General features: G+C 35.5%; 1 protein-coding gene across 2 annotated transcripts in view; it reads left to right on the plus strand.

The window, feature by feature from the left end:
- BLVRA (biliverdin reductase A) overlaps positions 1 to 21,863 on the plus strand; it is a 212,587-nt gene that overhangs the window by 102,994 nt on the left and 87,730 nt on the right. For both annotated transcript variants that reach the window (XM_037035394.1, XM_037035395.1), the window contains one exon: positions 1,509 to 1,628. In XM_037035394.1, the coding sequence (XP_036891289.1) occupies positions 1,509 to 1,628 (120 nt within the window). The remainder of the gene's footprint in view (positions 1 to 1,508; positions 1,629 to 21,863) is intronic.

A 21,863-nucleotide genomic window follows, 5' to 3' on the forward strand; every position in this document is an offset into this window, starting at 1 on the left:
TGTGATAGTTCACACAAATTTTTAAATAATTTATGGGATCTGCTGTCTTTCAGTTTGCCTGTCTCAAAACCTATCTTCCTTTAAGGATTTAAACTGGTATTTCGGCCACTAGTGGGACTCAGAAGTGCTGGGAATATGCTATTGGTCAATCTCAGGAAGATTATAAAGGAGCTGCACACAAATGTGAAATTGAAGTTATTATTAGCCATACTATGACACTAATTGTACCCTATTTGATGCTCTGATCAAGTATGATGAAGTAGAGCTTCTCTTTTTTCTGTAAATCCCTGTCCTATGCCAACTGGCTGTCATGACTAAAGCACTGGTAATTCCTGAAGTACCTAGGTCATGTGGAAAGATAGCCAGCTTATACTCACTGCTTTACCACACCCCTGCCATTATCACACTGTTCCCCTTCTCATATACTCTGTTCCTCATGGCCTAAACCCTGTCTTCTCCCCAGGAAAACTTTACTGAAACCCTAAATTAGATGTTCCCTGTGTTCCATGAATCTCCCACATGTATTCCAGGACAACATTTCTCATGTTAGACTTGTGTTGTCGTTATATCAATATATGCATATGTGTATCTTCCTCTTTTTTTAAGACAGCTCATTGGAAGCTAAGGACTTTTAGTTCATTCTCCCTATGGTGCCTGGCACACATTTGGCAAAAAGTAAACATTGGTCAAATTGAGCAGAGATGATTGAGTGGCCCCCATAGGAAGAAATCTATCATACTATCTTTTGGAGGCCAAACTTGCATAAATGCTCTCTGCCTGCTGCAGCCTGAGTGGAGTTCTAAGGTAGCTGAAAGCCTTCTGCTGCTGCCCTATCTCCTCTGTGACACCCATCACACCCATCTGCACTAGGGTAGTGTGCTGATGACCATGGTTCTCAGTTCTTTTAAATCAAGGGTTCCTTCTTACTTTGTAAGAGTCAACACAATTAGGATCCCTGTCCTGCCTCTGATACTGGTTAGCCATGGCAGCTACTTCTTCCCAGGGCTTTCTCAGTTCACTTGTAAAGGAAGCAGTGATACCTACCTTCCATTTGATTGTCACAAGACCATGATGTATGTGAAGGAGGTTGAAGTCATACAGCACTTTGCAACTCAAAGGTGTTAGTATATTGCATTTGAGCTGGTTTGGTAACTAGTTTTGGGTCAAGTACTTGGGGCTGGCAGTGATTATAGAGATTATTCCTCTTGAGACAAAGGATCAGTTATTTTTTATTTTAGATATGAAGTAATTTAAAGACTCCCATATCATATGAGCTGTTAGCAGTAGTATCAGCACTCAATGCCAGGTCCTTTGACTTTAAACCTGCGGCTATGTTTTTCACTCCATTGTGGAAAATACCCGGAAAATGGAGGGAGGAAATTAATTTCGTCATCTATAAAAGCTTATCATCAGGACCTTGTTGGGAAGAGGGGAGAAAGATGGTGATCATTTATTCTATGCCAATGTTCTGCCTACTTTTAAGGGTTATTTCTGTTATTTTCAAATAGACGAGAGCTCAAATGCATTGATGAAGTCCAGCAGATTTCTTTGGAAGATGCTCTTTCTAGCCAAGAGGTTGAAGTTGCTTATATCTGCAGTGAAAGTACGAGCCATGAGGACTATATCAGGTAGGTTTCAATGCAGGCAGTTTTTGCCTTGCATAGCAGTGCAGGACTATAAAAGTGACTGGCAAGTTGAAGTTTCAGAAAGAGATCTTAATGCTATATTGAATGAAATTAAAACAGTGGATCCATGATACTTAATATTGTCAAATGTTGAAAACTCTTGCTATTGGTTATAAAGGTATAAGGAAATGAAGAATGTAGTAAAGCTAATGTTTATTTAGTACACTATAATTTTAAGCATTAGGAACATTAATAATTAAAGCGTATTATTTTTGATTTAAAAATTTACAGTAATTTGAACAGTGCCTACCTTTTTCTCATCATATAACTTAGGATTTAGAACTAATGTCTTTTCTATGCCATGGTGAATTGTCATAATTTTTTCTAAGTTTGGATAAGCTTCCAAAATTTTATCCTTTACACTTTAAACATTGTAAAATATCTCTGAGAGTTCCTTTAATATGACATGTTTCAGCCATGAAATAAGGGAGTAGTTAGGGGTGGTATCAGAGAGAAGAGATGACATTGTTTATAAAGCAAGAGAAGCAAAGTGTCCCCTGCCTTAACTTTGAAGGAAAAGGCTAGAGCCCTTCAAGCATTTGGTGAGATTGAGTGTGGAAGGAGGAGGACCTGGTAGAAAACAAGGCAATGCCAGTTATCTCCCTGAATCTCAGCTTTCCTTCTAGGTTCTTATGTTAAACTACATCTGCTATGCCCTTGGAGTAAGCTGCTCCCTCTTTACCATGTCAACTGTTGTGTGGACAGAAGGTCCTTTATTTGGTTTTCCTTAATCTTATTTGGCACCAGAGTGTGTTTTCTTTAGAAAGGTGTTCATATAATTCCCATGCTTGTACTGTTGACCTTTGAACAGTACAGATTTAAACAGCATAGATCCAGTGATGTGTGGAGTTTTTCAATAAATATATTGTAAATTTTTTGGAGATTTAATATAATTGAAAAAACTTGCAGACAAGCTGTATAGTCTAGAAAGTATCAAAACAATTTTTAAAGGGTATGTCATGAATGCATAAGATATGTAAAGATAGTAGTCTATTTTATCATTACCGTAAAATACACAGAAATCTATTATGAAAAATAAAAAGTTATCCAAATTAGGCACACAAACACAACAGTGTATGGTACCATTAGCCGTTGAGAGAAATGTAAACAAATGTAACAATGCAATAATAAATCATAACTATAAAATCAACTATAGTACATACTATATTACTAGTACCTACAATATTACTATAATACTTTTGTAGTCACCTCCTGTTGCTTGTGCAATGAGCTCAAGTATTGTGAATATCCACTAAAAATGCTGTGTGACACTAACCATCTGCAGCTGATCTGTATGTGTCTCTCTACTAAGTTGCATATCACAGTAAAAAGTGATTTCTTGCAGTTTTCATATACTTTTCATTGTGTGTAGTACAATACAGGTTTGCAAACCAAGTGTCACTAGTGATGCTGGAAGTACTCCCAGAAAGCTGAGAAGAGTTAAGACATTATAAATGCAGCGACAGTTGCCTGCCATTTCAAGATAAATTAGTCCGGCAAAAAGATTATTGTGGAAAAAAAATTGGGAAGCTGTTGCAGTGTGTGCAAAAACCTTCACCTTTTGTGAAGAATGTTTTTCCCTTCTGTTGAAAGTGACAAAATGAAACCAGAGGCATGGATACATGGAACATACTGACATATCTCAGAGGGGTGGGGGTGGAGGGAACTGGGAGAAATTAGCCAAAGAACATACATGTGTATATGCATAGTTCATGGACACAGACAGCAGTGTGGTGAAGGCTGGGTGAGGCAGGGGCTGGGTGGATGTAGGCAAATGGGGAGAAAATGGGGAACATTATAGTAGTGTCAACAATAAAAAAAGGTAAAAACAGTGCAGGATTGTTATAAGAAAGGCATGCCTATAGACTCTAATATGATTTGGAAAAAAGTGAGTTATTGTATGACAACTAAAAGGAAAAAGAATGTGAAGAATCTAAAGCCAGAGAATTTAATGCCAACAAAGGAAGGTGTGATAAATTTAGGAGGAGGTTGGCTTTAAAAATGTCAAGATAACAGATAAGCAGCTTCTACCAAGAGGCAGCAGAGAAGTTCTCAGATGCCATTGGGTAGAAAAGATACCTACCTGAAAAGGTTTGTGATGCAGATGAAAATGCCCTATTCTGGGAAAATACAACACCACAAAAGGACATTTGTTAGGAAGAGAAGCAAGCATCAGGATTTAAAGGAGGAAGGAATAGGCTAACTCTACCCATTTGTGAAAATTCATCTGTTTATGATCAGGATTACCTTTATCTATAAAGCCTGCTAACCCCTGAGTCTTGAGAGGAAAAATCTTTTGGTTGTACAAGAAGACATGGACAATAAGAATTATTTTTCTGTATTGGTTCTATTGACATGTCGTCTCTTGCCAAGTCAAGAAGTACCTTGCCAATAAATGACTACTGCCTTTTAAAGTTCTTTTCATTTTGGACGATGCCCTTGGACACTTAATAACCCCATGAACTCAACACCAGAGACACTAAATTGGTCTACTTGACCCCAAACATGACATCTCTAATTCAGTCTTTAGGTCAGAAAGTCATAAAGATCTTGAGGATCATTTTATACTGTACTCTATGGAAAGGATTGTCAATACTATGGAAGAGAACCCCAATAGCAAGGATATCATGAAAGTATTGAAGGATTACACCATTGAATATGTTATAGAAAAAGCTGTGAAATCCATCAAGCCTAAAATAATAAATTCTTGCTGGAGCAAACTGTGTCCACTTGTTATGCATAACTTCACAGAATTTACAACAGAACCAATCAAGAAAACCATGAAAGAGACGTTGGATATGGCAAATAAAGTGGGTGGACGGGTGAAAAGCTTTAAAATATGGATCTTGGAGAAATTCGAGAGCTAATAGACACCACAGTAGAGTAATAAACACAAGATGACTTGATAGAGAAGAGTGCTTCTGAACCAAAATGATGAGGAAGAAGGCAGAAGAGGCACTGCCAGACAAAAGATCGATATTAGACAGTCTTGCAAAAGGGTTATAATTATTCAGGACTGCTTTTGACTTTTATGATACGTATCCTTACATGACATAGATACTGAAGCTAAAACAGCGGAAGAACACTAATGTCATATAAAAACATTATTAGAAAAAGGAAAAAGCAAAACATCAGGCAGAAATAACAGTGCTTCTCCTGTCTCCTCTTCTACATCCTCTACCTCTTTCACCTCACCACCCTGGAAACACAACCAACTCCTCCTCTTCCTATTTCTCAGTGTACTTAATGTGAAGATGATAAGGATGAAGATTCTTATGATGATCCACTTCTACTTAGTAGTGAATAACCATCATGTTATGCAATAAATGATCTTACTTGTTTTGTATGTGTAAAACACATACAAATGATCTTGTCTCGTAAAAATCTAGTAACTATTTGGCAAGAACTGTATGAGACTTACTTTGTTTTTGCTATTATAATTATCACTTAAGTATTCATTATGTAGAACTTTATTTGTATGACTTGTATGCACATAGATAGACTTTTCTTACCAAAACATAAGGTGAATGATACTTAATATCAAATTAATATTGTCATTATTACTGTTTTATAACTTTGCTTCCAAAGAACTGTGTTACTGTGTAGTATACCTCACTCATAATTGGAGAAACTGCCTGTTAACCTATTATCACAGTTAAGTGATTAAACAATGTAAGAGTATTTCTAATACTGCCTTATGAATAAGACTAATGTAGTGTAGACATAGAAACTTTATAATTTATTCATTAGCATAGCCGAGGCTCTCATGAAGCAGCTCCCCAATTACATTAGTATACCATAAACCAATCATATTGCTGCTGCTTTATTGTCAATACTTGAATCATTACATTTGTAAATAAATATGAATTTTGTTTTCACATTATGCTTTCATTTTTGATGTCTAGTGTTTGTAATATGTATAACATCTACAATATTTTTTATCATGTCTGCCAATATTGATATAGGTAGTGACAGATGATTTATGATTTATCTTGTAAACAAACAGCATAAACACAGTGTCAGTAAATACAGTAAAATATGTAAGGTATTTTTCTTATGATGTTCTTAATATTTTTAATTAAATTTATTTGAGATGTATTGATCAATAAGATCATATAGGTTTCAAGTATATGTTTCTATGATACGTGATCTGTGTACGTGGCATTGTGTACCACCCACACAGAGTCAAATAATCTTTCATCACCATGTGTTTGTCCCCCTTTACCCTTTACTAGCACCTGACACCCTTCCCTCTGGTAACCACCATACTGTTGTCTGTGCCTATGAGTTTCAATTTTATATCTACATATGAGTGAAATCGTATGGTTCTTAGATTTTTCTCACTGACTTATTCTGCTTAGCATGATATTCTCAAGGTTCAGCCATGTTGCCACAAATGAAAGTATTTCATCCTTTCTTATGGATGAATAGTATTCTATAGTATATATGGACAACATCTTATTTATCCAGTCCTCTATTGAAGGACACTTTTGTTGTCTCCATATCTTCACCACTGTGAATAATGCTATAGTGAACATAAGGGTTCATATACCTTTTTGTAAAATATTTTATTTATTTATTTTTAGAGAGAGGGGAAGGGAGGGAGAAAAATAGGGAGAGACACATCAGTGTGTGGTTGCCTCTTGCACACACCCCTACTGGGGGCCTGGTGCACAACACAGGCATGTGCCCTGATCAGAAATTGAACTGGTGACCCTTTGCTTTGCAGCCTGGGCCTTAACCCACTGAGCCACACCAGCCAGGGCAGGGTGAATATGTCTTTATGAATACATATTTTTAAGTTTTTCCGGTAGATACCCAGAAGAGGTATTGCTGGGTTATATGGTAACTCTATTCTTAACATTTTAAGGAACCGCCATACTGTTTTCTGTAGTGGCTGTATCTGCTTACATTCCTGTTGTCAGTCAATGAGGGTTCCTTTTACTTCACAACCTCTCCAACATTTGTTATTATGTGTCTTATTGATTACAGCCATTCTAACAGGTGTGAGGTGGTCTTTCATGGTAGTTTTGGTTTGCATTTCCCTAGTAGCTAGTGAAGTTGAACATCTTTTCACATATCTGTTGGCCTTTTGTATGTCTTTGTTTGAGAGGTGTCTCAGGTCGTCTGCCCATTTCTTAATTGGATTGTTTGTGTTGAATTGTATGGACTCTGTATAGTTTGGATATTAACCCCTTGTTGGAGCTGTTGTTTGCAAATATCATCGCCTGTTCAGTTGTTGCCTTTTGTTAGATTGTCAGTATCTTTTGCTGTGCAGAAGCTCTTAAGTTTAACATATGCATTTATTTTGGTTTTTACTTCCTTTGCCTTTAGGGTCTAATCTATAAAATGTTCTCTGACCAAGATCCGTAAGTTTTAGCACCTATGTTTTTTCTGTGTATCAAATTTATTGTTTCAGATCTTATATTTAGGTTTTTGATCCATTATGATATAATTTTTATTCATGGTGATGAACTGGAGAGTAGTTTTATTCTTTTGCATGTGGCTTTACTATTTTCCCAGCATGATTTATTGAAGAGGTTTTCTTTCCTCTGTTTGTGTTTTTTGCTCGTTTCTCAAAAGTTATTTGCCCATGTACGTGTGATTTTATTTCTGGGCCCTCAGTTCTGTTGGTCCCTGTGTCTGTTTTTCTGCTAATAACCATGCTGTTTTGATTGTCATAGCTCTGTAGCATAATTTGAAGTCAGGCAGTATGATACCTCTGGTTTTGTACTTTTTTCTCAGGATGGCTGTGGCTATTCAGAGTCTTCTTGGTTCTGTACAAATTTCATGATTTTTTGTTCTATTTTTTAAAATGATATTGGGATCTTTTTAGAGAGTGCATTAAAAATATATATGGCTTTGGGTTATATGGCCATTTTAACTGTTAATTCTTGCAATCCATGATCATGGAATATGTTTTCATTTCATTATATCTTTTCTAAAAAACATGATTTTAAAGAGAGAGAGGAATGGCAGAGAGGAATGAAGGAGAGAGAGAGGAAACATGGATTGATTGTTCCACTCATTCATGTATTTATTGGATGATTCTTGTACATGCCCTGACCAATAATCAAACCTAAAACCTTGGTGTTTTGGGATGATACTCTAACCAAGTATCCAGCCAGGGCTCATTGTATCTTTTTAAATCTCTAGTAGTAATACTTTGTAGTTTTCAGTACATGAGTCCTTCACATCTTGCAAAGAGTTTATTCCTAGATGTTTTATTCTTTTGGTTGCAATTGCAAAAGGAAATATTTTGCATTTCTTTTTCTGAAATTTCATAGTATACATAGTATACAAGACAGTTTTGGGATGATACTCTAACCAGGTATCCAGCCAGGGCTCATTGTATCTTTTTAAATCTCTAGTAGTAATACTTTGTAGTTTTCAGTACATGAGTCCTTCACATCTTGCAAAAAGTTTATTCCTAGGTGTTTTATTCTTTTGGTTGCAATTGCAAAAGGAAATATTTTGCATTTCTTTTTCTGAAATTTCATAGTATACAAGACAGGAGAATAATTTGTACATTGATTTTGTATCCTATAACTTTACAGTATTTCTTTATTGCTTCTAATATTTTTTGTAGGACTCTTTACAGTTTTCTATATACAGAATCATCTTATCTGCAGAAAGTGACACTTTTTCATTCCCAGTTTGGATGCTTTTTATTTCTTTTTCTTGTCTCATTTCTCTGGCTAAGACTTCCAAAACGATGTTGAGTAAGAGTGGTGAGAGTGGGCATCTTTGTCTCATTCCTGATTTTGGAGGAAAAGGTTTCAGTATTTCACCATTGGACATGATATTAGCAGAGGGTTTGTTATATATAGACTTTATTATGTTGAGGTACTTTTTTCTTTTTTAAATATTTTATTGTTTATGCTGTTACCATTGTCCCATGTTTTCCCCTTCACCCACCTTCACCCAGCCTGCCCCCAAATTCCAAAGTCAGTGTCCACACCCTTGTTCATGTCCATGGGTCCTTCGTGTATGTTCTTTGACTAATCCCTTCACTTTTCAATCAGTCCCCATTGTCCCCCACCCCCTTTACAGCTGTCATTCTGTTCCATGATTCTATGCCTTGGTTCTATTTTGCTCATTGGTTTATTTTGTTCATTAGATTCCCCTTATAAGTGAGATCACACTGTATTTGTCTTTCACTGACTAGCTTATTTCACTTAGCATAATAGTCTCCAGTGTCATCCATGCTGTCACCAAAGGTAGGAGTTCCCTTTTCTTGCTGGGTAGTATTCCACTGCGTAACACAGCTTTTGTATCCACTCACCTATTGATGAACACTTCGGCTGTTTCCAAATCTTGATTATAACAGTGGTGCTATGAACATGGGGGTGCATAAGTTCTTTTGAATTGGTGTTTTGGGATTTTAGGGGGATATTCCCAGCAGTGGAATTGCTGGGTTAAAAATCAGTTCCATTTTTAATTTTTTGAGGAAATTCCATACTATTGTAAATAGAGGTTTCACTAATCTACATTCCTACCAACCAGGGTGCTCTTTTCTCCACATCCTCTCCAGTATTTGTCGTTTGTTGATTTATTAATGATAGTGATTTCTTCAGGTATGAGGTAATATGTCATTGCGGCTTTAATTTGCATGTCTCTGATGGCTAGTGATGTTGAGTGTTTTTCATCTGTTTATGGACCATCTGTATGTCCTCCTTGGAAAAGTACCTGTTCAGGTCCTTTGCTCTTTTTTTAAATTGGATTGTTTGTCGTCCTGGTGTTGAGTCATATAAATTCTTTATATATGTTGGAGATGAAACCCACGCCCAATGTATTGTTGGCAAATATGTGTTGAGGTACTTTTCTTCTATACTCACTTCATTGAGTGTTTTAATTCTTAATGAATATTGTATCTTATCAAATGTTTTTATATATCTGTTGATAAGATTGTGGTTTTTTATCCTTTGTTTTGTTAATGTGGTATATTACATTGATCAGTTTGCACCCCACTTGATTGTGATGTGTTATTTTATTCATTGTATTCTAGTTGATTTGCTAATGTTTTGTTTAGAATTTTTGTATCTATATTTGTTAGAAATAATGGTCTGTGATTTTCTTTTCTTGTGTTATCTTTGCAGACATTTGAATCAGGGTTACTTGGGCCTCATAAAATGTGTTAGGAATTATTACCTTTTCTACATTTTTCTGGGAGAGTTTGAGAAAAACAGGTATCAAATCTTAGAATGGTAGAATTTATTAGTGAAGCCATCTGGTTCTGGACTTTTATTTTGGGGAGGTTTTTGATGGTTGTTTCAATTTTCTAAATTTTGATTAACTTATTTATATTATCTAATTCACCATGATTCAGTTTGGAAAGGTTCTATATTTCTAGGAATTTTTTTCTTAGAAATTTGAAATTTCAATTTGGTGGCATATAGTCTTTCATAGTGTTCTAGAATGATCCTTTACTAGATAATATATTTGATGTCTGGAGTAGCGTCCCCTTTTCCATTTCTGATTTTGTTTCTATGAGTTTTTTCTCTATTTTTCTTAGTGAGTCTAGTCAGTGGTTTGTCAATTTTATTAATAATTTCATGGCACCAACTCTTTATTACTTTTTTGTACGGTGTTTTTGTTTTCTGTTTCATTCAATTTTGCTCTTATTTTCTTTTTCCTTTCTTCTACTGACTTTGGCTTACCTTTGTTTTACTTTTTCTTGTTCTTTAAGATGTAATGTTCAGTTATTTACTTGGGATTTCTGTTGTTTCTTGAGATAGACCTATAATGTTACAAACTTCCCTCTTATTACTGCATTTGCTGCAACCCAGAAGTTTTGATAGATCATATTGTCCTTCTCATTTGCCTTTCTGTATCTTTTGACCTCACTTTTAATTTCTTCTTTGACCAATTCATTTTTAATAGTAAGTTATTTAAACTTGATATATTTCTGTACTTCTTTACTTCCTTTTTGTAGTTGATTTTTAATTTCAAAGCATTGTGCCCACAGTCTTGCTGTGTTTCAGTCTTTTTGAATTTGTTGAGACTGTTTCTGATGCAGCATAAGGTCTATTTTTGAAAATGTTCTCTGTGCACTGTAAAAGAATGTATAGTCTGGTGTTTTGAGATGAAAGGCTCTATAAATGTCCTTTACGTCTTTGCTCTAATGTGTCATTTCTCTATATATTTCTTTATTGATTCTCTGTTTAGAAGATCTGTCTATTGCTGCCAATGGATTATTTAGGTTTTCTACTATGCTTGTGTTTTTTGTCTGTTTCTCCCTTTATTCCTAATTGTTGTTGCTTTATGTATTTTGGTGATCCCATATTGAATGCATATATATTGAGAAGTAGTATGTCTTCCTGGTGTAGTGTCCCCCTTATCATTATAAAGTGTCCATCTTTGTCTATTTTTACCTTTATTATCTTGAGATCTATTTGTCAGATGTAAATATGGCTACAGCTACTTTTTGTGGATGCTGTTTGTGTGGAGAGTCATATTTTACCCTTTCATGTTAAGTCTCTTTATCTTTGCATCTTGGATGTGTCTCTTGAAGGTCACATATGTTTGTTAGTTTATTTCCAGGGTGCTAGTCTGTTTCTTTATATTCATTGATGAATTTGGTCTATATACATTTAGGATAATTACTGATGTATGAGTGCTTCTTGTAAATCTGTGGGGTTTTTTGTTTTTTTTGTTTTTGTTTCTAATCACTGTGTGTGCTTCCATTTTTGTGTTTCTTTGTGTTGTTTTGGGGTTCTTATTCTTTGTGTTTCTTTGTGTTGTTTTCATTTGGTGGTATGCCATGCTTCTTTCTTTTGGTTACTCTTATTTTGAATTACTTGTTTTATTTTGTGTGTGTGTGTGTGTGTTTACCATTAGGCTTATAAAAAAAGAAAATGTCATATGTACAATAGTCCTTTTTTCTTTGGAATGAGACTGATCTTCATCATTATTTGCAAATTCAGACTCAGACTACCAACTCTTCTGTGTTTTTGTTGTCAAAAAATCATCCCTTTTTATGCCACATATTTGTTGGTGATCTTATTCCTTGTTTTGTGACTTTTTTAGTATTTTCTTCAGTGAGGGTCTCTTGGTGATAAATTCAGTCAGCTTCTTAATGTCTGTAAAAGTCTGTTTTTCCTTCATATTTAAAAGATAACTTCAATGGATATGTCATTCTATGCTGGTAATTTCTTTCACTAGTTTGAATATGTGATTCCATATTTTCCTGGCCATAGAGTTTCTGGTGAATAGTCTTATTACAACCTAATGGACTTTCCTTTAAAGGTTTCCTTCCTTTTTTCTTCTTTTCCCCTATATACCTTGAGAAGTCTTTTTTTTTTTCTGTCATTAGTTGACCACAGTTTTAATACAATGTGCCTTGGAGAAGGACTGCTTGGATAGAGGTAAATTTATATTCCCTCTGCTTTTGAATTTGAGAATCTAGCTCATTCCATAGGCTTGAGAAGTTCTTATCAACTATTTTTTGAAATAGCTCTTTCTTTTTCTATTTCTCTTCTCCTTGTATACTTACTATTCTTCTATTGCTCTTTTTAAAGTATATTTTATTTCAATGTCTCTGGTTATATTTTGCTTGTTGGTTTGTTTTGTTGATTAGGTTCCACTTGAAGGAGAGCTCATATGCTGTTTGTCCCTCACTGCCTGGCTTATATCACTTAGCATAATGCTCTCCAGTTTCATCCATGCTGTCGAAAAGGGTAGGAGGTCTTTCTTTCTCTGCTGCATAGTATTTCATTGTGTATATATACCATAGTTTTCTGATCCATTCATTTGCTGGTGGACACTTACGTTGCTTCCAACACTTGGCTAATGTAAATTGTGGTGCAATGAACATTGAGACACACTGCTTCATTTGAGTTGGTGTTTCAGGGTTCTTAGGATATAATCCCAGCAGTGGAATTGTGGGGTCAAATGGCAGTTCTGTTTTTAGTTTTCTGAGGAAATTACATACCATTTTCCACAGTGCCTGCACCAGTCTGCATTCCAACCAACAGTGAACTAAGATTCCCTTTTCACCACATCCTCTTCAACACTTTTTGTTTGCTGATTTGTTTATGATAGTCATTCTGACAGGTGTGAAGTGGTATCTCATTATGGTTTTAATTTGCATCTCTCTAATGGCTAATGAAGCTTAGCATATTTTCATATGTCTCTATGCCCACTGTGTGTCCTCCTTGGAGAAGTTTCTGTTCTTTTGCCCATATCTTTATGGGGTTTTTTGTATTCCTACTGTGGAGTCATGTGAGTTCCTTATGTATTTTGGAGATCAAACCCTGGTCTGAGGTATAATTGGCAAATATGTTTTCCCATATAGTTGTATTTTTTTCATTTTAATACAGTTTTCTTTAGCTGAGCAGAAGCTTTTTTATTTGTTGACTTTTTGTTTATTTTTTTCTTTATGTCCCTTTCTTTAGGGGACAGATCAGTGAAAATACGCCTGTGTGGTATACCTGAGATTTTCCTGTGTATGTTCTTCTCTGTGATTTTTATGGTGTCATGGCTTAAATTTAACTGTTTAAGAGATCTTGAATTTTTTTTTGTATATGGTGTAACTTGGTGTTCAACTTCATTTTTTTTTTTTGCATGTAGCTGTCCAGCTGATATCCCAACACCATTTGTTGAAGAGGCTATTTTTACTCCATTTTATGTTGCTGCCCCCTTTGTCAAATATCAATTGATTGTAGACACTTGGGTTTATTTCTGGGCTCTCTGTTACATTGGTCTATGTGTCTGTTCTTATGCCAGTACCAGACTGTTTTGATTACTGTGGCCTTGTATACAGTTTGATATCAGGCATTTTGATTCCTCCTACTTTGTTTTAATCTGTCCAAATTGCTGTAGCTATTCAGGGTCATTTATGGTTTCATATAAATTTTTCAAATGTTTGTTTTGTATCTGTGAAATATGTCATTGATACATTAATAAGGATTGTGTTGAATCTATAAATTGCTTTGGGTAATATGTTCATTTTGATGATGTTAATTCTTCTAATTCATGAGCATGGGACATGTTTCCATTTGTTTGTGTCTTCCTTGATTTCTTTCTTCAGTGTTGTGTAGTTTTCTGAGAACAGATCTTTTAACTCCTTGGTAAGGTTTATTCCTAGGTATGTTATTTTTCCTATTGTAGCAAATGGGATTTTTTCCCTGATTTCTATTTCTGATATTTTATTGTTGGTGTAGAAAAATACCTTTGATTCCTGAATATTGAATTTGTATCTTGCTGTCTTGCTAAATTTACTTATTAGGTTGAGTAGTTTTTTTAGGAGTATGTAGGATTTTCTATGTACACTATCATGTTATTTGCAAACAATGACAGTTTCACTTTCTTCTTTCCAATTTCATTGCCTTTTATTTCTATCTCTTGTCTGCTGTGGCTAGGATTTCCAATACTGTGCTGAATAGGTCTGGTGAAAGTGGGCATCCTTATCTCATTCCTGATCTTTCAGGAAAAACTTTTAGTTTTTGCCCATTCAATATGATGTTGGTCTAGGTCTCTTGTATATGGCCTTTATTAGGTGGAGGAATGCTCCCTTTGTTTCCACTTTGCTGAGTGATTTAATCATAAATGGGTGCTCTAGCTTATCAAATGCTTTTTTTGCATCTATTGATATGATCATGTGAGTTTTATATTTCATTTTGTTTATGTGATATATTACGCTTATCGACTTGCAAATATTGTACCATCCTTGCATCCATAGGATAAATCCTACTTGATCATAGTGTATGATCCTTTAAATGTCTGCTGGATGTGATTTGCCAATATTTTGGCGGGGGGGGGAATTTTAATGCCTGTGTTCATCAGTGATATTGGCCTGGTATTTCCTTTCCTTGTTATGTCTTTATGTGGTTTTGGCATTAGAAAGATGCTAAATTCACGTAAAGAGTTTTGGAGTCTTCCATATTCTTCGGTGTTTTGGAAAAGCCTCTTTGGAAGAAAAGTTAGTTAGGTCTTCCTTAAATGTTTTGTAAAATTCTTCTATGAAACCGTCAAGTCTATGGCTGTCATGTACTGGGAGTTTTTTATTACTGCTTCAATTTCATCACCTGTTACTGTTCAGACTTCTTCGGCTGCTTAATTCAGTTTTGGAACATTATGTTTTTTTAGAAATCTGTCCATTTTGCCTAGGTTTTCAAATTACTTGACAATAGTTCTTCATAGTAATTTCTTACAATCCTTTGTATTTCTGTGGTATCAGTTGTAATCTCTCCCCTTTCATTTCTGATTGTGTTTATTTGGGCCTTTCTCTTTTTTTCTTGATCACCCTGCTTAAAGGCTTGTCAATATTATCTTTTCAAAGAACTATCTCATGGATTTATTGATTCTTAGAACTATGCTTGTCATTTAATGTCATTTAATTCTGCTTTGATCTTGGTCATTTCCTTTGTTCTACATACTCTGAGCTTTCTTTATTGTTGTTGCTCCAGTTTTGTATGTGTAGAGTTAGGTTGTTTATTTGAAATGTTCCTATCTTTTTTAGGTAGGCCTGTATTACCATGAAGTTCTACCTCATTACTGCCTTTGCTGTATCCCATAAGTTTTAGATCATTATGTATTCAATTTTGTTTTTATCCAGAACCTTTTTGATTTCTTCCTTGATCTCATTCTTGACCCATTGATTGTTGAATAGGGTGCTATTCAATCTCCATGAGTTTGAGTGTTTTTGATTTTTTTCCTTGAGGTTGGTTTGTAGTTTCATTCTCTTCTGGTCACAGAGTATGCTTGATTTGATTTCAATTTTCATGACTTTTTTAGGCTTTTTTTTTTGTGTCCTATCATGTGGTCTTTAAAAAGCTTCCATTTGCATTTGAAAAAAATGTATATTTTGCTTCTTGGGATGGAAAGCTATATGTATATAAGTTGAGTCCATTTCATCTAGGAAATTGTTCAATGCCACAATATCTTTGTTGATATTTTCTTTCAAAGATCTGTCCATTTTTGACAGTAGAGTGTTAAAATCCCCTACTATAATTGTGTTCTGTCAGTATCTTTCTTGAAGTCTTCTAGGATTTTCTGTATGTATTTGGGTGCTCCTATGTTGGGTGCATATATATTTACAATATTTATGTCTTCTTGATGGATTCTTTATTTGAGTATTATGAAGTGACCTTCTGGGTCTCATTTTATGGCTCTTTTTTTGAAGTCTGTTTTGTCTTGTATGAGTATTGCTGCTCTGGCTTCCCTTTTTCCTGTCTGTTTGCTTGGAATATTTGCTTCTAGCCCTTCACTTTCAATCTGGTAGGTCTTATGTTCTGAGGTAGGTTTCTTGTAGCCGGCCTATATCTGTGTCATGCGTTTTTATCTACTCAGGTCTTCTGTTTCTTTTGGTTGGAGAATTTAATCCATTTATGTTTAAGGTTCTTATTGATAGATACTTATTCATTGCCATTTCTTTGTACCTGTGTTCATCTACTTTGTTTTTCTTTCTTTTTTTTTTCTATGTCTGAATTTCCTTTTTATTTCATTATTTTTCAAGTACAGTTTTCTATTACACCCATCCCATCCCACCTCCCATGCTCCCCCCCTCCCATTTCCATCCTTCTCAGTTGTTCTCCATGTATCCTTTATATATATTCCTCTAAATCCCTCCCCTATTTCCCCTGAAATTCACTCCCCTCTTCCATCTGGTCACTGTCAGCCTGTTCTCTATTTCAGTGTCTTTGGTTATATCTTGCTTGCTTGTTTACTTTGTTGTTTAGCTTCCTGTTAAAGGTGAGATCATATGGTATTTAACCTTCAACACCTGGCTTATTTCACTACGAATAATGCTTTCCAGTTCCATCCATATTGTTGCAAAAGGAAGGAGCTCCTTCTTTCCATCTGTGGAATAGAATTCCATTGTGTATACATACCATAGTTTTTTGATCTATTCATTTACTGACGAGCACCTAGGTTGCTTCCAACTCTTGGCTATTGTAAATTGTGCTGCTATGAACATTGGGGTGCATATATTCTTTGGGGTTGTTGATTTAGGGTTCTTAGGATACAGTCCTAGCAGTGGAATTGCTGGGTCAAAAGGCAGGTCCAATTTTAGTTTTCTGAGAAAATTCCATACTCTTTTCCATAATGGTAATACCAGTCTGCAATCCCACCAACAGATGACCAGAGTCCCCTTTTCCTCATACCTTCTCCAACATTTGTTGTTTATTGCTTTGTTTATGATAGCCATTTTCACCGGTGTAAAGTGGTATCTCATTGTGGTTTTAATTTGCATCTCTCTGATAGTAAGTGATATTGAGCATCTTTTCATGTGTCTCTGGATCCTCTGTATGCCCCCTTTGGAGATGTGTCTGTTCGAGTCCTTTCCCCATTTTTAAATTGGGTTAGTTGTCTTCTTGGAGTGAAGTTATGTGAGTTCTTTGTATATTTTGGAGATTAAACCTTTGTCTGAGGTATCATTGGTAAATATGTTTTCCCATACAGTTGGTTGTCTTTTTATTTTAATGCTCTTTTCTTTAGCTGCGCAGAAGCTTTTTATTTTGATGAGATCCCATTTATTTATTCTTTCCTTTATATTCCTTGCTCTAGGGGACATATCAGTAACAATGTTGCTGCATGAAATATCTGATATTTTCCTGCCAGTCTTCTCCTCTAGGACTTTAATGGTGTCACAGCTTATATCTAAGTCTTTTATCCACCTTGAATTTATTTTGGTGTATGCTGTAAGTTGGTGCTCGAGTTTCATTTTTTTGCGTATAGCTGTCCAGTTCTCCCATCACCATTTTTTGAAGAGGCTATCTTTACCCCATTTTATGTTACTGCCCCCTTTGTCGAATATTAATTGACTGTAGAGAGTTGGGTTTATTTCTGGGTTCTCTGTTCTGTTCCATTGGTCTCTGTGCCTGTATTTATGCCAGTACCAGGCTGTTTTGATTACAGTGGACCTGTAATACAGTTTGATGTCGGGTATTGTGATTCCTCCTACTTTGTTCTTCTTTCTCAACATTGCAGCTGCTATTCGGGGTCATTTGTGGTTCCATATGACTTTTTGAAGTGTTTGTTCTATGTTTGTGAAATATGCCATTGGTACTTTAGCCATTGCATTGAATCTGTAAATTGCTTTGGGTAGTATCGACATTTTGAAGATGTTAATTCTTCCAATCCTTAAACACGGTGTATGTTTCCATTTGTTTGTGTCTTCCTTGATTTTTTTCTTTAGTGTTGTGTAGTTGTCTGCACACAGGTCCTTTACCTCCTTGGTTAGATTTATTCCTAAGTATTTTTGTTTTTGCTATATCGAATGGGATTTTTTCTTGATTTCTGCTTCTGCTGATTCATTGTTAGTATACAAAAATGCCTTTGATTTCTGGATATTGACTTTGTAACTTGCTGTTTTGCCAAATTCATTTATTAGTTTGAGCAGTTTTTGGTAGATTCTATAGGATTTTCCATGTACATTATCATGTCATCTGCAGACAATGACAGTTTTGTTTCCTCCTTTCCAATTTGGATGCCTTTTATTTTCTTTTCTTGCCTGATCGATTAGACTAAAACTTCCAATACTACATTAAATAGAAGTGATGAAAGTGGACAACCTTGTCTTGTTCCTGATCTTAGTGGAAAAGATTTTAGTTTTTGCCCATTGAGTATGTTGTTGGCTGTAGGTCTTTCATACATGGACTTTACTATATTTTGGAATGCTCCCTCTATTCCCACTTTTCCTTCTACCTTTATCATAAATGTGTGTTGTACTGTATCAAAAGCTTTTTCCGCATCTATTGATATGACCGTGTGGTTTTTGTCTTTGCTTTTGTTTATGTGATGTATTACATTTACTAATTTGTGGATATTGAACCATCCTTGCATCCCTGGGATAAATTCCACTTGGTTGTGGTGTATGATCTTTTTCATGTATTGTTGGATATGATTTGCCAATATTTTGTTGAGGATTTTAGCATCTAAGTTCATCACCGATATTGGCCTGAAGTTTTCTTTCTTTGTTGTGTCTCTATCTGGCTTTGGAATTAAGGTGATGCTGGCTTCATAAAAAGAGTTTGTAAGTCTTCCATCGTTTTGGATATTTTGGAATAGTCTGTGAAGTATAGGCGTTACCTGTTCCTTAAATGCTTTGTAGAATTCTCTTGTGAAACCATCTGGTCCAGGGCTTTTTTGTGATGGGAGTTTTTTGCTTACTAATTTCATCTGCTGTTATTGGTCTGTTCAGACTATCTGTTTCTTCTTCATTGAGTTTTGGAAGATTATATTTTTCTAGAAATTTGTCCATTTCACCTAGATTTTCAATTTACTCGGCATTCAGTTCTTCATAGTAATTTCTTACAATCGCTTCTATTTTTGTGGTATCACTTGTAATCTCTCCTCTTTCATTTCTGATTGTGTTTATTTGTGTCCTCTCTCTTCTTTTCTTGATGAGCCTACTTAAATGCTTGCCTATTTTGTTTATCTTTTCAAAAAACCAACTCTTCGTTTCAGTGATCCTTAGAATTGTGCTTTTAGTCTCTATTTCATTTAATTTTGCTCTGATCTTGGTTATTTTCTTCCTTCTACTTGCTCTGGGGTATCTTTGTTGTTGTTCTTCGAGTTCTTGTAGGCGTAGAGTCAGGTTGTTTGTTTGAAATCTTCTATCGTCTTTAGGGAAGCCCGTATTGCTATGAACTTCCCTCTCAGGACTGCCTTCACCGTGTCCCATAAATTTTGGGTTGTTGTGAGTTCATTTTCAATTGTTCCCAGATACTTTTTGATTTCTTCCCTAGCTTCATTCTTGACCCCTTAGTTGTTTAATAGCATACCATTTAGTCTCCATGATATTGGGTGTTTGGGTTTTTTCCTTTGGCGTTGTTTTCTAATTTCAGACCCTTGTGGTCAGAGAAAATGCTTGGTATTATTTCAATTTTCTTGAATTTGTTCAGGCTCATTTTGTGTCCTATCATATGGTGCATCTTTTAAAATGTTCCATGTGCATTTGAAAAGAATGTGTATTTACCTTCTTTGGGATGAAGGGCTCTCTCTATATATATATCAGTTAAGTCCATTTCATCGAGGATGTTGTTTAATGCCACAATATCTTTGTTGATATTTTGTTTGGAAGATCTGTCCATTTTTGACAGTGGGGTGTGAAAATCCCCTATTATAATTGTGTTGCTGTCAATATCTTTCTTGAAGTCCTCTAAAATGTTCCTTATATATTTGGGTGCTCCTCTGTTTGGCACATATATATTTATGATGTTAATGTCTGCTTGGTGGATTCTTTTCTTAGGTATTGTGAAGTGACCTTCTGGGTCTCTCTTTATGTCCCTTTTCTTGAAATGCATTTTGTCTGATATGAACATTGCTACCCCAGCTTTTTTTTCTTCACCATTTGCTTAGAAAATTTGTTTTCATCCTTTCGCTTTTAGTCTGTGATTGTCTTTTGTCCTGAGGTGGGTCTCTTGTATGCAGCATATGTGTGGGTCATTCTTTCTTATCCATTCAGCTATTCTATGTCTTTTGTTTGGAGCATTTAATCCATTTACATTTAAGGTTATTATTGATAGGTACTTATTCATTGCCATTTTTGTACCTGTGTTCCTCTCTGTCTCTTTACCTTCCTTTCCTTGAAGCAGTCCTTTTAATATTTCTTGCATAGCTGGTTTGGTGGAGGCATATTCTTTTAGACTTCTTTTGACTTGGAAGCTCTTTATTTGGCCTTCTATCTCGATTGAGAGCTTTGCTGGGTAAAGTAGCCTTGGTTGTAGGCCTCTTGTTCTCATTATTTGAAATATTTCTTGCCATTCTCTTGTTGCTTGGAATATTTCCATATAGAAGCCAGTGGCTAACCTTATTGGGGCTCCCTTGAATGTTACTTCCTTTTTCTCCCTTGCTGCCTTTAACATTCTGTCTTTGTCTTGGAATTTTGCCATTTTAATGATGATGTGTCTTGAAGTAGGCCTCTTTGGGTTCCTCTTGAATGGGACTCTCTGTGATTCCTGGATTTGTGTAACTTTTTCTCTCACCAAATTAGGAAAATTTTCCATCATTACTCTTTCAAATACGTTTTCTATCCCTTGTTCTTCTTCTTCTCCTTGTGGTGTTCCTATTATTCTGATATGATTATGTTTCCCATTATCTTCCCTTTCTCTTAATCCCTCTTCAATCTTTTTGAGCCTGTTTTCCTTTTATTGCTCTTTTTTGGAGATTCTCTCTGCTGTTTCCTTCAGCTCGCTGATCCGATCTTCTATCTCATTGATCCTGCTTTTCATTCCTTCTACTGTGTTTTTCAGTTCCGAAATTGTATTCTTCGTTTCCTCTTGGCCTTTGCTGATAGTTTCTATTTCCTTTTTCATGTTGATAGAGTTTGGGGAGAGCTCATTGTAGCTTCCCTTTAGTTTCTGGTAGCTCATTGTGAGCTCTTTGAATTTCCTGATAACTACTGCTTTGAATTCAATATCTGGTAGCTGACCTGCCTCTCTTTCATCTGACATTATTTCTGATACTTCCACCTTTTCTTTCATTTGGACATTGTTTCTTTGTCTTCCCATTGCTTATGAGACTTTTCTTTTTAGCTTCAGCTTCTTAAATGGATCTGTTCTGACTCCCTAGGTGTTTGGTGTGAACTTCTGTGGTAGAATACCTGTGAAATGCAGTGGTGCCGTGTCCTACAGGTATCTTGATATTCTCTGCTTCCCCCTATTCCTTTCTTTGTGTGTGTATCATCAGTTGGAGGGTGAGGGAAAATGGTTTGTGATAGCAGGAGAGTACTTTATGATATTTACAGTCACAGCTGGTAGAGAAGAGATAGTAGATCTTTAGGCTACATATACTGTTAAGTGTAATCTTCAACCCAATTTGCCCCTTTTAAGAAAGGATAGACCAAAGATAAGTCTCTTGTTGGGAAGGGAAGGCTTGTGAGTTGTATCTAGAAAGCAGTGAGGTCGCGGGTGGTCATATTTTGAGGTAAGGTGAGACTAAACAATAGTAAATAGGTGTAGTGTGTGAGCAAGTAGAGTTAATCACTACAGTTATAGAATTCAGGAACTTGTAAAGTGGGCTAAGACCCGAGAGATGTGTTGTGAAGTATTTACAGTGGTATAGAAAGCAACGAACAAACAAACAAACACACAAAAAAGGGCTAGAGTAATGAGGAAAAAGCAGTAAGTTTGGAACGAAAGGAAGATGGACTAAAACAGGAAAAACGAAAGGAGAGGAACAAAGTACTGAAAGATACAGCAACAATAAAATTAAAAAATATATACGATTACT

Source organism: Sturnira hondurensis, unplaced genomic scaffold, assembly GCF_014824575.4.
Source record: "Sturnira hondurensis isolate 20B ecotype Veracruz unplaced genomic scaffold, ASM1482457v3 Scaffold0022305, whole genome shotgun sequence".
In the NCBI taxonomy this organism is placed as follows: domain Eukaryota; kingdom Metazoa; phylum Chordata; class Mammalia; order Chiroptera; family Phyllostomidae; genus Sturnira; species Sturnira hondurensis.